The 18,277-nt window shown below is 37.6% G+C and overlaps 1 protein-coding gene across 1 annotated transcript; it reads left to right on the top strand.

Annotated features, from left to right (window-relative positions):
• Window positions 1–145: 145 nt before the first annotated feature.
• trmt61a (tRNA methyltransferase 61A) lies at window positions 146–17,925 on the top strand. The gene is made up of 4 exons (XM_067385144.1): window positions 146–287; window positions 1,628–2,021; window positions 10,045–10,311; window positions 17,191–17,925. Exons 2-4 carry the CDS (start codon window positions 1,691–1,693, stop codon window positions 17,508–17,510), a joined length of 918 nt encoding a protein of 305 aa, XP_067241245.1. The 5' UTR covers window positions 146–287; window positions 1,628–1,690; the 3' UTR covers window positions 17,511–17,925.
• The last annotated feature ends 352 nt before the right edge of the window (window positions 17,926–18,277 follow it).

Here is an 18,277-nt window from a genome sequence, read left to right as displayed (position 1 = left end):
CTAATTTATCTTGACGTTTACGCAACAGATACTGTTCCTTTAAAATACTCTTACATCATTTTCCTGAGACTGGTTGTGTCGCGAGAAGTTGACGTTTTGCGACAAGTTGTAGATTTGTATGTGGCGGGCAACGCGTTCACATGCGTTTGAGTCCATCCACATGAGCTATAGAGCCGCTTTGTAGACGGCGACCGACTGCATGTACATGCGGTTTATCAAGCAAACTAGCCGCACACACGTGCTGTACCTTCTTTCTGCTACCTCACAAATACAAAATTACAGAAACGGTGAGTTTTTGAGTCCTTCTTTAGGTTAAAGATATCTTTATGTCGAACGATGTACGTTCGTTCAGGTATGTCACAAGTTTCCTTTCCAACAATGAATGTATAACGTTACTGTGTTTACACTTTGAAAAACACTTCAGTTTGCTCTCGATGTAATGAATGCTCTCTTTAAAAAGTGTTATTTCACATTCAGTATAGCCCTTGTGTAAACACGACCTTTTAAAAAGATTTATATATTTTTTAAAGTCGATGGTTTGTAGGGAAACCGTGTCATTATGTGCTCTCAGATAATCGAAGTCGCCGTTAGCGAATCCGCTTCTCCGGTTCGTCCCGTCATTAAGGACAATGACCTTGCTGAATCTGATGCATAAAATAATAGAAATGTTCACAGATACCATTAAGTGCATTATTAAAAGATTAACTTACATATGGCCCATTTTTTGCTGTTCTGAACTGTCTCCGTTCTGCTGTTACACACAGAAGATGCTGGTAATGTTCAGTCTGACAGGTTTGTACTAACGGTCACTCTAACGGTTTACAACTTTTTAAATCAAAATACGCACTGACTGGATTTTGAGTAGTTTACGTATATAACATGCTCATGTTTGTTTTTGTTTGATTATGTATCTTAATATATTGGATAAAATTATAAAAGCTCCATTTGTAAACTCATTAGTTTTCTTTTAGTACAATATTATTATTTTTTTATTTCTTTTAACGTCTTTTATTTTAAAAAGGGATTTTATATATATATATATATATATATATATATATATATATATATATATATATATATATATATAATTTTTTATATTTTATATATATATATTGTTATTATTTATATTGTGTTATTATTTTTATGTCTCTCTAATTTAAATATTAAAAAATCTGTTTTCTTTACAATATTTCTTTAATTGGTATTCATTTGGTAATCAAAGTCAGTTTAGTCTTTTTTTTAATAACCAACAAAAGACATAATCCTCTAAGAAGTGCCAGCACAGTGTGTGTTCAATTTTTTCAATTCATTGGTTTGTCTCTAAAAAGTACAGAAATTAGTGTATTATTATTATTATTATTATTATAGGATTCCAAAAGCATGACAGCTTAGGTCTTTATTGCCATGCTGTTAGACACCTTGTCACAATTGTTAGACACAATTATGTTCATAAGCAAGTTATAATTAATTGTCTGAGTCAATGCTTTTTTTTTTTAACACAAATATATAAATTTTCTAAAAGTTAGAATATCGTAAATATTGAATTTAGTCTATAAAGGAATTTAAATATGATTGCATGAGAATTACTTATGAGAATAATGTGTTCATGTGTTTTCATTTATGGCAGACCAGCATAATTTAATCATCCAAGGCCACACTTTTCATTGAAGCTGAAACCCAGCTGTACCTCATGAGTTTTGTGGAATACTCCGAGCTCATCCAAGAAGGGGATGTCGTCATTATCTTCCTGGGTCATGACTCCATGATGCCTGTCAAAGTTCAGTCAGGAGCTCAGACACAGACCCGCTATGGGGTTATCCGCCACTCCAGCGACCTTATTGGACAGCGCTTTGGTTCCAAAGTGACTTGCAGTAAGGGTGGTTGGGTTTATGTGCTGCACCCCACACCAGAGCTGTGGACCGTCAACCTTCCCCACCGAACACAGATCCTCTACACGACAGACATTGCCAACATCACACTGATGCTGGACCTCAAACCGGGCTCTGTCGTCTGTGAGTCAGGTAAGAATGAGTCTTTGAATCATCAAAGGGTTTTGGGGGTCTGAATTACTAAAGATCTTCTATACAATCTGAGCCTTGCTTTAGCAAGAAGATGCTTGATTTTCAGAGTCTTTTAAGTGTCAAGCAGGTGAACTCAAGTCATATATACACAGAAGGACATTGTTCATATTCATATTTTGCTGATGGGGGTTTGATCAGTGAAAGTGCTCCATATTGCTTGACAGACTGACAAGGCCCTAACCCTACTCTTACAAAGCTCAAAGACAGCTCACCCTGTCCGATAATATGCAGCACAATAACAATAGTAGTAGTTTCCAGTTAGCTTGAATCTTTATCAAGGTCCCTGCAGGTCCTTAAAAAGTTTTAAAGTTTTAAATTCAGTTTTGTTTTTTTGTTTTTTCAAATTTAAGGCCATAAAATATCTTACACAGTATAAGAAAAGTCTTAATGATAATTTCAAGATGTCTTACATTTTGGTACAGAAAAACAGGAATCACAATATGGTTTAATGTGATTATTAATCTTATTAATATTAAATAGACTTTCAAATATTCACATTTTTGAGATAGTTCACCCAAAAATGAAAATTGTCATCATTTACTCACCCTCGAGTTGTTCTAAACCTGTATGAATTTACTTCTGCTGAACACAAAAGAAGATATCATGGAAGTCAATGGGTTCTTCAAAATATGGAAAAAAATACTATGGAAGTCAATGGGGCCCTTTAACTGTTTGGTCTCCCATGTTGTCCCATGTCTGGACAACTTGAGTAAATGATGATTTTTGGGTGAACTATCCCTTTAATCTATGAACAGTCAAATCCCTGAATGCCGCCAAAAATAGGTCGGATACATGCAATGTTCTTGCCTTGTATATTAAACTTGAGCGTTCACTTAAGCATCGTTAACCATTATATTATAGACATATTTATTCAAATCAACTGAATCAATAGGCAGCACAGGACCGATAAGTTCAAACCCATTGGTCTATTATTATAAACGCATTTCTTCAAATAAAAGGTTGTCCACACTAGTCAGCACGTTAAGGTATTGTTGTTCGATACCACAGCAACCAGTTGCGTGTCCAGATTTTGAACACGCTTCTTGTACTGACAACTATACATTATTTAAGCTTATTCTCTTTGTTAGGATGTTGATATAGCAACTGTTCATGTGTCAAGTAAATTTAATTCTTCATGTTCCTCCTTTAATCCAATCTAAAATTTCATTACCGTATTGTCCCTCATAACCGGTAGTATAACAAGCCTATAAGCAAGCTTAATTATATGCTAGTTTGGCATGACATAAAAGAAAACAGAAAAGTTGTTTGTAGGCTGTCAAAATACTCCCTCACTTTGCTTATCTTCCATGTGGACATTTCTCTGAACCCACTGCGAGTGCGGGTGGTTTTGTTTTCTGCCCCAGATATACAGTTTTCAAAATAATATATTAATTTTAAAATGTAACATTAATATGATGGTAATTTAAACCATAGCATTTGTAAAAAAAAAATATATATATATATGAGAATTTTCAAAAGAGGAAAACGTCCAGGGAATCTAAGTTTAAAAAGAAGGGTTGCGATCGGGCAAGAAGTAGGTCCTGCATTAATATCGGAGAAGCTTTCCAGTGCACGAGAGACCTAAAGGTGCGGGAAGGCCTGAAAATGTATGCTGGGGTTGCTTTATTTCTTCTATATACATGAGCAACGTTGATTTTGCTGTGTTTCACAGAACTAAGATATGCTGTCTTTTGCACAAATATACTTGTTGTGTGTCACCTTTACTTGTTTGTTCATTTGCATTATTATTATTATAAGCCTGGAACATCTAAACTGCCCATTTCAAGCAAAAAAAAAAAAAAAAAATTGTCTGAAAAGTGAGATAACATACTCCTAATATGTTTTTTTTTTATTTTGGTTCCCCTTTAAGTGATCACTATAACCCCTTAATCTTGTCACATTTGTAAAATATTAGTTACATGGACTATCCATAAATCGCTTATTGCACCTTTTTAAATGTGCAAAAAATATATAAATAAACAGTTAGTACTTCCAAGTTGACTAGCAGCAGCAGTATTGTCTAATCGAGTAGTCTCACATCCCTTTTAAAATAAATAAATAGTAATATAATATAATACACAAACACACACTGGGTTTCTGTGGGTCTTTAAAAGGTATTAAAAAGTCTTAAATTAAGTCTTAAATCAGAGCAGAAAGTCCTAGGTCCAGTTTCACAGACAGGACTCAGATTAAAACAGGATTAGGCCTTCGTGCTTTTAGGACATTTACATAGCTTTTATAAATGCGCCTTAGAAAAAAACAGCACTGGTGTGAATCTTGAGACAAAACAATGGCAGTGACATATTTTAAGATATGCCAGTGCAAGTTGCTTTCAGTTTAGACAGCTCAGCGTATCTGTTGAAACTTGTATTTACAGTTAGAGAACATGTTGACGGATTTTGTTCCTTCAATTTATTAAAGGTGCCATCGAACGTTTTTTTTACAAGATGTAATATAAGTCTAAGGTGTCCCATGAATGTGTCTGTGAAGTTGCAGCTCAAAATACCCCATAGATTTTTTTTAATTCATTTTTTTAACTGCCTATTTTGAGGCATAATTATAAATGCACCGATTCAGACTGCAGCCCATTTAATTGCTCGCGCTCTCCGCCCCCTCTCGACTCTATCATTGTATAAACAAAGTTCACACAGCTAATATAAACCTCAAAATGGATCTTTACAAAGTGTTTGTCATGCAGTATGTCTAATAGGGGTGTCAAAATTAATCGTTTCTACGGTGCATCGCGATGCAGACGAGGACGATTCGGTTTCGGTTCAGTAATAGCCCATAACCGGTTATAATGTACTGACGCATTTCTGACGTCAGCACCGCGTGCTTAGTCGCGGCATACAAATGGCAGAGGGAGGTGAAACGCCTGAGCGTGCAATAAAAAATGCTCCAACCACTTTAAAAGTCAACATTTGGGCACATTTCGGCTTTTATCAACAACACGGTAAGCCCAACCTTGACAAGACACACGCTGTGTGCAAATCATGTCACGCAAAAATAAAATATGCAGGGGGTAATACCACCAACATGAGAAACCACGTCAGTCGTTTTCACCCCGAGCTGCAAACGCCTGTCAGTGCCTTTGTGGATCCAGCTCAGCCAAAAATTGATCAACTTATATCAACGTTGCCGCCAAACTCAGTGAGAGGGCAGAGAATTACCAGAGCAGTGGCATCTTTTATTGCAAAGGATATACGGCCATTTTCTGTAGTGGAAAACCTGAAAACCTGCTGAAGTGCAGATTTAGTTTTATGTATATTGATTATATTCAAGTAGGTTTGGCCTCTTGTTTACTTTGGTTTGTAATTTAATTTCATGTTTATACATTTGTCAATATTTAAATGTTTTACAAGAAAGTACACTGCACTATATAAGTATTTAAGTACACTCCCTGCATTATGCACTTTTAGTACTTACATTTGTGTGTTCTAATCTAATGCTGCTGTTGTCTTCTGTGCCCAGACTTGAGTTTTATTTGATGTTTGATACATTCAAGAAGCGTGTTTCAGGTAAAATTAAGGGTTCAGTTCATATATCTGACTGCTTGTATTTATTGACAAAATTGTATACATGTGAAGCAAAATTGAAAAATAAGGATGCAGTGCATCATCAATGCATCGTGATGCATCGAGATAATCAAATCGAACTGAATCGATGACTTGATAATCGTAATCGAACCGAACTGTGAGACCAGTGTAGGTTCACACCTCTAATGTCTAATCGCGTAAGTATGGTATTTATTTGGATGTTTACATTTGATTCTGAATGAATTTGAGGCTGTGCTCCGTGGCTAACGGCTAATGCTACACTGTTGGAGAGATTTATAAAGAATGAAGTTGTTTATGCATTATACAGACTGCAAGTGTTTAAAAATGAAAATAGCAACGGCTCTTGTCTCCGTGAATACAGTAAGAAACGATGGTAACTTTAACCACATTTAACAGTACATTAGCAACATGCTAACGAAACATTTAGAAAGACAATTTACAAATATCACAAAAAATATCATGATATCATGGATCATGTCAGTTATCGCTCCATCTGCCATTTTTCGCTATTGTTCTTGCTTGCTTACCTAGTCTGATGATTCAGCTGTGCACAGATCCAGACATTAATACTGGCTGCCCTTGTCTAATGCCTTGAACATGAGCTGGCATATGCAAATATTGGGGGCGTACATATTAATGATCCCGTCTGTTACGTAACAGTCGGTGTTATGTTGAGATTCGCCTGTTCTTTGGAGGTCTTTTAAACAAAGGAGATTTATATAAGAAGGAGAAACAATGGTGTTTATGACTCACTGTATGTCATTTCCATGTACTGAACTCTTGTTATTCAACTATGCCGGTAAATTCAATTTTCAATTCTAGGGCACCTTCAATGAAATTTTCTTTACTTGGTCTTAAAAAGATATAAATTTTAGCATTTATAATTTTGACTAATAAAGGGTTTAAAAGCTGAAATTTGGTTTATCATTTCATAAACTTCTTATTTTTGTCAACCTGTATTTTTTTGTTGTTGTTGTTTACAGTCATTTTACGGTTTAGGAGGTTACCATAGACAATGCTCTACCCCACCTATGTGGTATTCATTTAATTTGTGGAGGTCTTAAAAAGCCTTAAATTTAATTTAAAAAAAAAAAACCTGCAGATACTCTGTTCATAGCCATTTTTTTCTTCAGTGGCCCTTACACAAAAAATACATGCCTATTAAGTAAGTACTCTATACTTCTGTTTTTCCTTCCTTGAAAGTATAATCATATAAGTATTCTGTGCAACATCAACTTTTTGAGGGTAACAAAACTATATTATTGTCCAGTGATATATTTAAAGTTGGATATATAGTAGTACACCCAACTTTACCTGCATAAATGTAGTACGCTCATGTAAAGCAATATATACTATAGCAAATTTCAACTGCTTGGTTGTTTGTATTGTTGCAAAATGTAAACTGTATTATTGTACAGCTATATAAAGTTGTATATATATAAGTATTCAGCTTTACATGCATAAGTACATTATGCTCACGCAAAGCGATATATACTATATAGCAAATCTCAGATGCTTGATTGTTTATATCTTCATAAAATGTAAACTATTATTGGCCAGCTCTGATCTTATAAATGCAACTACAGTAGAAGGCAAGTAGATATTAAAATATTATAAACTTGATTTCTGTAAATCTGCTTTAGTTTAAAACAAGGTGTATTGTGAAAAGTGCTATACAAATAAAATTGACTTGACTAATTGGAGTGGGCAGAGGAGGCTAGGCAGTGATAAGGAGAAGACAAGACACTTTTCAATTTGGCTCATTCAATGTGTTGGTCCTCTTGTGTTCTGAATGAATCCATTAAACGGATGTTGAGCGTGCACACACACAAAACACTCTTCTCTGTCCCCAGTGCCCTCCAAACTCATTGAGCTGGACAAGCATTTAACACTTAGATATTATATGCCACAGAATTGGCACATGTGCAGGCTGAAGTTTGTTTTTCATCATTCAAGGATACTATCGGATATTTCTTTTGGAATAATTCTGTGTATTCTTTCTCCCCTACTGAGCCTCTTGTTCTTACGTCAGTCACTGTTCTATCTGAATGCGACGCTTTAGACCAAACATTGACCCTATTGTTGCCATGAGAACAAAAGGCATGCTAATGGGTTCTTGAAGAGGAAGATGGGCCATTAATACCAGAACGTGTTCACATGCACGCGCATCACAATGTACTTGTTCATCCATGCATTATTACTGTTTAACTCTGTGACCATTTTTATATGCACAATTTCTGAATAAGGTCAATTTTCTCCTAATATGATTCTTTTTGTTATTGGAATATTCTAGTATACATGTTAGTGGTCCGAATACTCAATTACATGCATGTACTTTTCCTGCCATTCTCTTGTGGAAATACTGGAGATGCTCGCATTTGCCATTTATTGTGGGGCATGTTTTTCTGCACAGAAACTTAATCAGCTCATTAATTCTCATTCATGTCATAGATAAAATCACACAACAGTGCAATGAACTGTAAAATGTCATGAAAGTGCAAGACACTATGGTGTTGTCAGTCCCTCTGTAAATTACCTTATTTGTCCCTAGTATTGGCTTAAATGCATTGAGCAGATTCTCCTATTAATCTGAAACCCTGTGCATATAAAGTTAGAATGAGGAGGGTCTTGACTACATTTACACAATTTTCTAATTAAGGTTCAGACTTTATTCTGAAAGAGGCATACAGTACATGAATATTACAATTGCAGTTAAACATGCAGTCACCCAGAATAGCCATTTGCCCAGATTTAAAGAATGTTTATTATGGTGCTTATTCTGACCCAAATTTTGATTAATACAGGCACATGCAAGTTGTCTCATTCTAGAAATGAAAATATTGGTTTAACTAATAGAATATTTCACCCAAAATTCTGCCATCCTGTACTCGATCTCATGTTGTTCCAAACCCATGCATTTTGTTAATCTTTAAAACACATGAAGATATTTTTAATGAAATCTGAGAGATTTTTGTCTCTCAGTTGAAACTCCATGCAACCAAAATTTGTTGCATCAAAGGCCACGTTCACACTGTCAGTTTTTGGGATTGACAACCGCATTTACTTACAGGTGTGAGTCTCGAAATGTCCCATTCAAACAGCATCAACAGTAGCATCTGGAACACTGTCTGTATGAACGCTCAGCAAGAGTCAAGCCCGTATTCTCTTACTAGTAACCATAACGACAGTGACCAATGTAATATTTAAGATGGCGACGTCCATTTAATCTGAAAAGTCTCATCACTTTTGACATGACGAGACCAATTGAACTGCGAGTTCATACATTCAAACTTCATTAACCAACAGCAGGATCAATGTAAACACACACTAGATGGAGTCTTTAACTGTTGCACTCACGTGTCACGTCCTTTGCGACATCTCGCGCATGACACAGCGTTTGAATAAAAAAAAAAACACAAAACTGATGGGAGCCGCTCAAGTGGAGAACAGTGACTGGATCTAACACCTTAAGATGACACACAACTCATATCTCTGTCGCTGTAAGTTACCGAAAGTGAAACCACACACAAAACTTTAGCAGAGCGGCTCCCTTGCACTGTGTAACACGACAGACAACTAGTTGTCCAGTCCTGTTCCGTTCACACAGCGCGGAATTTCTGAGAATGTGGTTGTGAGTCCTGAAAATTTACTAGTGTGAGTTCGGTTATAGAATGCGGTTGTCACTCCCGCAAATAACTGCGTATGAACGTAACTGTATTAAGGACTCAAATACAGGACTGACAACCGTATTCTGCTGCTGTGTGAACGTGGCCAAAAAGTTCATAAAAACATTGTGTAAGTCATTAAGCGTTTATTCACATAAAAACTAAACAACACGCATACATAGAGCACATCATATATGGTAAACAGGAGCTCAAGCGTACTTGCACTATACGCGGAAACGTCACGTTTGAGCTTCCATTTAGCATATTTGATGTGCTCTATGTATGTGTGTTGATCAGTGTTTATATGTGAATAAAAGCCTAATTAAATCTGTTTATCATATAAAGCGATCATGTCTCTTTAAAAATCTGGATTAAACAGCTCGATTTATATGGACTACTTTTATGACCTCTTTATTATGAACTTTTTGAAGCTTGAATGTTTTGGTGGAATAGACTTCTAGTGGTGGGACATCTCTTAGGTTTCATTAAAAAGATCTTCATTTCCTGCTATTCATTTCCGCTATTCACTGTCCCTTTAATGTGGTTATGTCAATGTGAATGTGTTTACATTTATACATGCAATTAGAATACAACCAGATTTTGATATTCAGAGTGTCTGAAACTGTTGTATTCCCGAAAAACAGTGTAATTCATTAATAATAATTTTATAATCTCAAACTCAGACCACTTTTTCCCAGTGGTGGGCTTGTCATAACAGAAGATTTTGTGTCTGTTTTCCAGGTACAGGCAGCGGCTCTCTGTCTCACTCCATTTTGCGGACCATTGCTCCCACCGGCCACCTGCACACAGTAGAGTTCCACGCTCAGCGAGCCGAGAAGGCCATCCAGGAGTTCAAGGAGCACAAGGTGTCTCACCTGGTTACTGTTAGAAACCAGGATGTGTGTGTGGAGGGCTTTGGCATCACAGGTGTAGCTGATGCAGTCTTTTTAGACATCCCTTCTCCGTGGGAGGCAGTCACACATGCCAAGAGGGCCTTGAAACGCAAAGGTGAGAGTTCATAACTGAAATAACTGAGACATTACAATAATAATGCTAAATGGTTTTCCATCGCCATGACTTAATGTATGAAGCCACTAAAATGATTCTCCAAATCACAAGATATACAGTAAATGCCACTGAATACTACAGTGATCTTTTATGAACACAAAACGTTGCAGGCACACAAATGGTGCCGTTTTAAAATGATCAATATGCATGCATACGCTTACAAAAATACTGTGTAAGTATGTTACTTTAATATACAATGGTACATGGTATGTTCCTGGATAACCAAGGAACTTTTAAGAATACCATAGTAAAATCAAGGGAATTTTTCAAAAAAAAAGTTGCAGTGTGTAATATGTGCCTAAAAACTACCCTCATCTGCCATTGACCTCAATGAAATGCCCAAATAACCTCCATGGAATGGGAGATTTTGGGTGAGATTCATAATTCTTAAATTGTGAATTTTGTTGTTTAAAGGTGCCGTAGAACGTGTTTTCAAAAGATGTAATATATGTATAAGGTGTTCCCTGAATGTGTCTGTGAAATTTCAGCTCAAAATACCCCTAGATTTTTTTTATTCATTTTTTTAACTGCCTATTTTGGGGCATCATTAAATATGCGCCAATTCAGGCTGCGGCCCCTTTAAATTCTCGTGCTCCCCGCCCCCGGAGCTCGCGCTTGCCTTAAACACCATAAACAGTTCACACAGCTAATATAACCCTAAAAATGGATCTTTACAAAGTGTACATCATGCAGCATGTCTAATCGCGTAAGTATAGTATTTATTTGGATGTTTACATTTGATTCTGAATGAGTTTGATAGTGCTCCGTGGCTAAAGCTAACATTACACACTGTTGAAGAGATTTATAAAGAATGAAGTTGTTTATGAATTATACAGACTGCAAGTGTTTAAAAAATGAAAATAACGACAGTCTTGTCTCCGTGAATACAGTAATAAACAATGGTAACTTTAACCACATTTAACAGTACATTAGCAACATGCTAATGAAACATTTAGAAAGACAATTTACAAATATCACTAAAAATATCATGATATCATGGATCATGTCAGTTATTATTGCTCCATCTGCCATTTTTCACTATTGTCCTTGCTTGCTTACCTAGTCTGATGATTCAGCTGTGCACAGATCCAGACATTAATACTGGCTGCCCTTGTCTAATGCCTTGAACATGAGCTGGCATATGCAAATATTGGGGGCGTACATATTAATGGTCCCGACTGTTACGTAATAGTTGGTGTTGACATTCGCCTGTTCTTCGGAGGTCTTTTAAACAAATAAGATTTATATAAGGAGGAAGAAACCATGGTGTTTGAGACTCACTGTATGTCATTTCCATGTACTGAACTCTTGTTATTCAGCTATGCCGAGGTAAATTCAATTTTTAATTCTAGGGCATCTTTAAATCTTTTGTGTAGGTTTCTCTCAGTTATGGAGGCAGCTTCTGTGAATCATAGACAGAGGCTATGTTCTCCATAATTACATCTTAGTTTTGTGCCAAAATGATGTCACACCAGTAACTTTAATTAATCATGAAGACTTTGACTTGAGTTTGCCCAGCTTGAACAGCATTCATAGTTGTCTGTGGTTTCTTTGATCAGTCTGTTGGAAAAACTATTTGTTTTTGTATTTTTAATCGAGTGGCCATGTCAGAAATGGTTTCTTCTGAAGTGACCTAACAGCTTGGCAAGAGGCTGTTTCTATGGGAACTGCTACCCACTTTGCCCTACTGGGCAGGCCCAGACTAGTCAGTGTCCCAGTAAGGGGTCAGCAGTCCTTTGGTATGAATTATTCCCCTGTGTCAATAGTATATTGAAAAAGGAATTTTCATAAAAATGAATAGCCCTTGGCTTTTAACCTATAACTTTCCTGTCTTAGTAAAGGTTGAAGCTTAGATGTAGTTGAATGGTTGTTGGGGTTTTTTTTCCAGCAGGTTCTGTGATTTAATACATTTGACAAATGGGAAGTTGACAGTGACCATCTATTTTTTTTCCTTTCTTTTTTTGATATAATTAAAATGAAGTCATTAAAACGTACAATAATTTTACAAGATGTCAATTAATTTAAAACAGTTTTGGTTGAAGTAACATCATACAGTAAGACACTGCCAGCAATTTCATAGCAACTACCCAAATGCATTTAATTTGTCTACATGCATGTAAAGATCTGCCTTAGCGGAGTATAAGATTAGAGAGGATCTCCTGGAGGAAATGTTTGTTGGAGTCTCTGTCTCATAATTGTGGAATTTCTGCAGCACTCTACGTTACACCCACCCCCCCAGAGACTTTGATTTGTAATATACACACATGCAAGATGTTTTTGCTGCCAGGGTAATGACCATAAAGGGGCAGGCGGTGAGACTTCAGTGAGCATGGGCAAGGCTCTGGAATTCTCATACATTTGCTGGCCTCTTTCTGTTTCTTTAGAAAAGTGGACTTGGTTGTGCAATACTTATTAGGAGTTTTCAATGCAGAAACTATGAAACTTTCACCATGAAACTTTGGTAAACTCCAAGCCAGTTGTCCTTGACTAGTAACATGTTTCTCACAACATGTGCATCTTATTACTATGATGCAACAATTAGTGTGTGGTGATTTGAACTGATTCTTTATCCTCTGTCTTTCTCTGGTTTTAAGTGCTCAGAGAATTCGAGCTTTTGGCGTGACTCTTTTCTTACCCAGGCCCCTGTTGCCAGGAGATCTGTTGAGCCTGGTTGCCAGGAGACCTGATGTCTGTTTATGACTGCGTTTTTATGCAAAGGCCTTATTTGTCAATGGAATTACACAATCAACTTCTCTCTCTCTCTCTCTCTCTCTCTCTCTCTACTTGACAACAACGTAAATGGTTACAGAGAAAAACTGGCACGAACCGAGGATCACATGCTACCACGCTTTTTAAGTCGTCCTGAACAAAACAAACTTATGCTGAAACATGCACTTCATTGCTAGGAGATGCATGACCAATGAAAATATTGTTTTAAAATTGGCTCAAACATGTTTGAGATTTTCCAATCCATACCTTCCAATAAATCTAATCCATCTAAAATCCAAATAATTTTGCCCCAATTTGCAGTCTGGAGTAGACATTAGTTGCCAAAAGTCCGAAGCAGTTCGACAGCCTTTGGGCATTTAGTTGATTTCATAGAAATCACATAGTTTATGATGGGCACAGACTTGGGTGTAAGCAGGGGTGTAAGCAGACAGATTTTCTATGAAGTCAAGTGTATGATACTGTTCAGCTTTTAAAAGTTGTGTAGTTTATTCCAGTCTTAAGTGGATGTGCTTTGTGTGAGGACTGCTATTTGAATTGCCCATAAGCGTTTCAAATCATTGCTCATATACAACGATGAGCCAATACATTATGACCACCTGCCTAATATGCTGTTAGTCCTCTGCATGCTGTCAAAACAGTGCAACCCACAGAGGGTTGGACTCTACAAGGCCCCTGAAGGTGTCCTGTGGTATCTGGCACCAAGAAGTTAACAGCAGATCCTTCAAGTCATGTAGGTTGCGAGGTGGAGCCGCTGTGGGTTGAACTTGTTGGTCCAGCACATCCTTCTGATGCTCAATTGGATTTAGATTTGGGGAATTTGGAGGCCAGGGCAACAGCTTGAACACTTCATTATGTTCCTCAAACCATTCCTGAACAATGTGTGGGGCACCCTGGCACATTGCACTTGCTGAAAGAAGAGGTTACTTCCACCATGGAACATCATTTTTGCAGACCAGGTCCACCTCTTCATGACAATTTTTAGGTAGGTGGCACTTGTCAAATTTACATCCACATGAATGGATGGACTCAGGGTTTCCCAGCAGAACATTGCCCAGAGCATCACACTCCCTCCACCGGCTTGTCATTGTGCCATCACTTTCCTAGGTAGTTAGCACACCTAAGTGGCCGTCCACGTGATGTAGAAAGAAATTAAACTTGTCGGACCACGCAGCCATCTTCCACTGCTCCAAGGTCCAGGTCCTACCCTCACATGCCGATTGTAGGCACTTTCCGACAGTAGACGGGGTCATCACAGGCACTCTGATTGACAGCCCCATACGCATCAGAGTGCGATGCACTGTTTGTTGACACATTGCTCCCATAACCATCATTTAGAAATTTGTCTTTCTTGTTCTTAGAATGGTAAAGAATGGTTCCAGTTGTGTTTCCAATGGAGCCTGGTATGGCACGGCATGATTACAAACCGTTCTCGGCACGGTTATCTAACCATGCTGAAAGGTGCTGGTAGAATCCATGAAGTGACGTCGACACTCAGGATTGGTCACTTGTCTGTTGCCTGGTTACCAGTTTCTCTGTAGCTGGCTAAGCACTCTAAGCACCGTAAATGCAAATTAATAATAAAATTGAAATAAATTTCTGATCAGCTGTGATTATTTACATCTCATATCATCAGTAAACTGCTGCACTACCAAGGCAACGACTGACGCTTTTGTATTACATTCAAAAGAGTGGCCGTTATCAGCCCCACAGTGGAAAACGAAACCGTAACCGTACCGGCTGGCCTGGGTCGGCGCGGAATGGAACAGGTACGCAATTTTCCTGCATCCAATGCGTTGATAACGATAACTGGTTATCTGATCTACCCAGACCTTAATATGTGGTCTTGTTATGAGATGATCAATTCATGTTCATTCATATTCGATTCACCGGTGACCGGTGTTTTGGCTCTTCAGTGCACAGCAGCCTATGAAGGCGGTAAACAGCGCATAAAACCAGTTCAGTGGAAACCTGCACCCTGCAGCTAATTTCATTGGTTAGGGTGAAGGGTAGGGTAAGAGATTAGTGTTTGGTGTAGGCAAACAACATGTTATTGACATGACCAGTGAAATCTTTTGAATTGGCTGTGGGGTGGAGTTTCCACTGAACTGGTTTGGGGGTTTAATTATGAATAATTATAATGGCTAAAAGGTACCTTTAGGAACGACATACAGTGGTCAACAGAGTTTTGCATCGCAACTGTTACTGTGACTCAATGCTAACAATCAGCATTGAGGACCTGAACTGTTTGTTTTATAAAAGTATTTTGTTTAGGCACCATTTGATTGTTTTAATCAATTTGTCAAGTGACTTTATATCCCTGATGCATCTCCTGTGAGAATTGTCAGGCTCAAGAGACACTGAGACAGTCCTACATTGCTTTCCTACAGTGGTTCCCATTCAGTGTAGTTCTATAATGAATGTTGAGAGTGAAGGATGGGCTCATGCTGGATTAGGTGAATGTGATTGGATTGAATCTAAAGATAGATTCAAAGAGTAAACTACACCCATTATGGTATCTTCCTCAATATACTCCTCTCCTCACAGCACCCTGTCTATCTTCTTACTCTGATCTGCAGTGGCTATTCTTGTGCATGTTAGTAATACCACCTTTAGCCCAAATTCCCTCCATTCGTGTTAGTGGAGAAAGATGGCAAAGGAATGGAAGAGAATTGCGGTTTCAAACACTTAATCACCCTTCCTCTATTTATCTTGTTATGATGAGACCGTTTAACAGTAAGGCAAGAATATGCAAACATATGCATGTTGACTGCTCTCTAACTCTTAACAGCTTAGTGAGTTATTGGTTGTTTCCAGTAGGCCTGTTAAGGAACCATATTCTTTACTACATCACTTCCTGATTATTCTCAGGAGACCTGCATGAAATCTGCATCCACAGAATTCAGATTTATTTGTGTGAGAGGGTGTGATGTAACTATGGACTCAGCCAATTATGTGATTTTTGGGGTGGGGTTACCTACAATGTCAGTTGGGTGGAGTGTTTAAGAAAGTAACCCGTTTTGCGTTTGTTTGATGCCCCTAGTGATGCACTTTAGCATTACATCCACTACACCGGATTCTGCGGACTTAAACCTGAAATTAATGCAGAAAATGTGTAAAATATCACACACATTCTTTCTGGGACTGCCACTCAGTTTACAGCAATAATTACTGCATGAATTTTTTGGATCTACTGAGGAACATGGTCAAGGTCACATGGCCATTTCTTTAAAATGCACTGAACAATAATATGTTCCTGTTTCAGGTTGCCTATTTCAAGTTTCAGGTTTGATTTGACGTCAGCCACAAGTGTGAACTTTATCGCTTTATTTGCTTTCAAACATGGAGATTAATCTAAACTACTAATAAACTGCTATTCATGTTTGCACAGAGTGTAGCACAAGTGCTGGAGACTTGTATATCTGCTCCGTGGTTTGATAAAAAAACAGATGCAAACTTGAAGATAGACATGGTGTGAGTCACAGAGATCCAAATATCAGTCATGTAAAAGAGCAGTTTCTTGGAATTTTCTAAATAATAGTTTAATACTACATTTAAACCTTAGTTAAGTATGAATCTACGAAAGTTTGAAAGCTTTTGGTTTTTGCATGTACGCTAGCCTAGGGTATACGTATGGTGCGTGTAAATTTAGTCATCAGCATAGTACACGCATTTATTTTTTTAATTTATTTTTTTCCTAACTGCGCATATTCTGTATCTCTCATAACTTCAGGAGAGAAATAGTGCAGACACTGGACAAAGATGAAACTTTCTAGTGTGAGCGGCTGTGTTTGTGATAATAAAGCAAGTATACTTTGAAAGGCAATGCATTTGACTGTACACATATGCTAGTTTTTGTCAAAAAGTATACACTCCAAAATGTGTTTTTGCAGAAAATTCAGAGAATAATTCTTAAAAGAACCAATTCATTTTCTTAGTATGAAGAACATTTTATAATCTAAAGAACCTTTTTTCCAGTATAAAGAACCTTTTGTGAATTGAAAAGGTATAAAATAGTGTACTTTGGGCTTTAGTATGAATGTTAATAATACTAAAAAAGCTCACTTCTTTTCTTCTTGACTTTGTCTTCAGGAGGTCGTCTCTGCTCCTTCTCACCCTGTATAGAGCAGGTCCAGAGGACTTGTGAGGCTTTATTGAACCATGGCTTTGAGGAGATCTGCACACTGGAGGTTCTGTTGCGGGTACATGACGTTCGTTCTGTCACTTTGCCCTTACCAGACTTTGGACCAGAGGAGGACTGTACTATGAGCACACAGATGGCTTCAGATCTTAGTCAGGAGGAAGTCCCAAACACTGGGAACACCTCTATAATCTGCAAGACTGCCACACCCCCAAGAGAAATGGCAGGACACACGGGATACCTCACCTTCGCTACCAAACCACGCGACTAGAAGCATAGCTGAAGCTGGCCACAGAGGAGACTGTTGTAACGCAGGCTCTCTAAATGTCATGCAAGGACGTGGGTGCCCAATCCTGTTAATGGAGATCTTCCTTTCTGCAAAATTCAGCTCCAACCCTGATCAAACTCATCTGAACCAGCTAATTAAGATCTTCAGGAGCACTTGATAATAGAGACAGGTGTGTTGGATCAGGGTTGGATCTGAAGTCTGCAGGAACATGATTGGGCACCCCTGTGGACTTGTTTAGCTTCATTTAGATGTAAAAGATCAGTTAACAGCTTGATGGGCTTTTACATCAATGTAACAATTAATTGCAGTGCAGATTGATGTTCATGTTTTCATTTGTGTGCTTTTATTTTTTTTATACAAGTGGATCTTTTGTTTTACTACAATAAATTATATTGGAATGGAAAAAACAGTTGTTGTTTTTGTATTTCTTTCTGTCAGCTGCTGTGTGCAACCACTGCACAGATATTTGACCTCTCAGGGAAAACAAGATAGAGTGGCTTGGAAATGCATGTTGTCCATGACGTATATGTGTCAGGATAAAATTTACACCAGACAATGTCATGTAAAACTTAGTTTGATTGTGAGGTTTTCATTTGAGCTCATTGAAGTGATATCAGCAGTTTCTCACCACTAGTGCTCTGAATTCAAGGCTGTTACGGTCTGTTCTGTATTTGTGTATGTTACTTTCTTGCATGTGGAATGTAAGATACTGAAGAAGAACTAGATGTGCTGACATCTGGTAAATGTTA

The sequence above is a fragment of the Chanodichthys erythropterus genome, chromosome 5 (assembly GCF_024489055.1).
Source record: "Chanodichthys erythropterus isolate Z2021 chromosome 5, ASM2448905v1, whole genome shotgun sequence".
Classification (NCBI taxonomy): Eukaryota; Metazoa; Chordata; class Actinopteri; order Cypriniformes; family Xenocyprididae; genus Chanodichthys; species Chanodichthys erythropterus.
The sequence above is the reverse complement of the archived record's forward strand: the minus strand, read 5'-3'. Positions and strand labels throughout refer to the sequence as shown.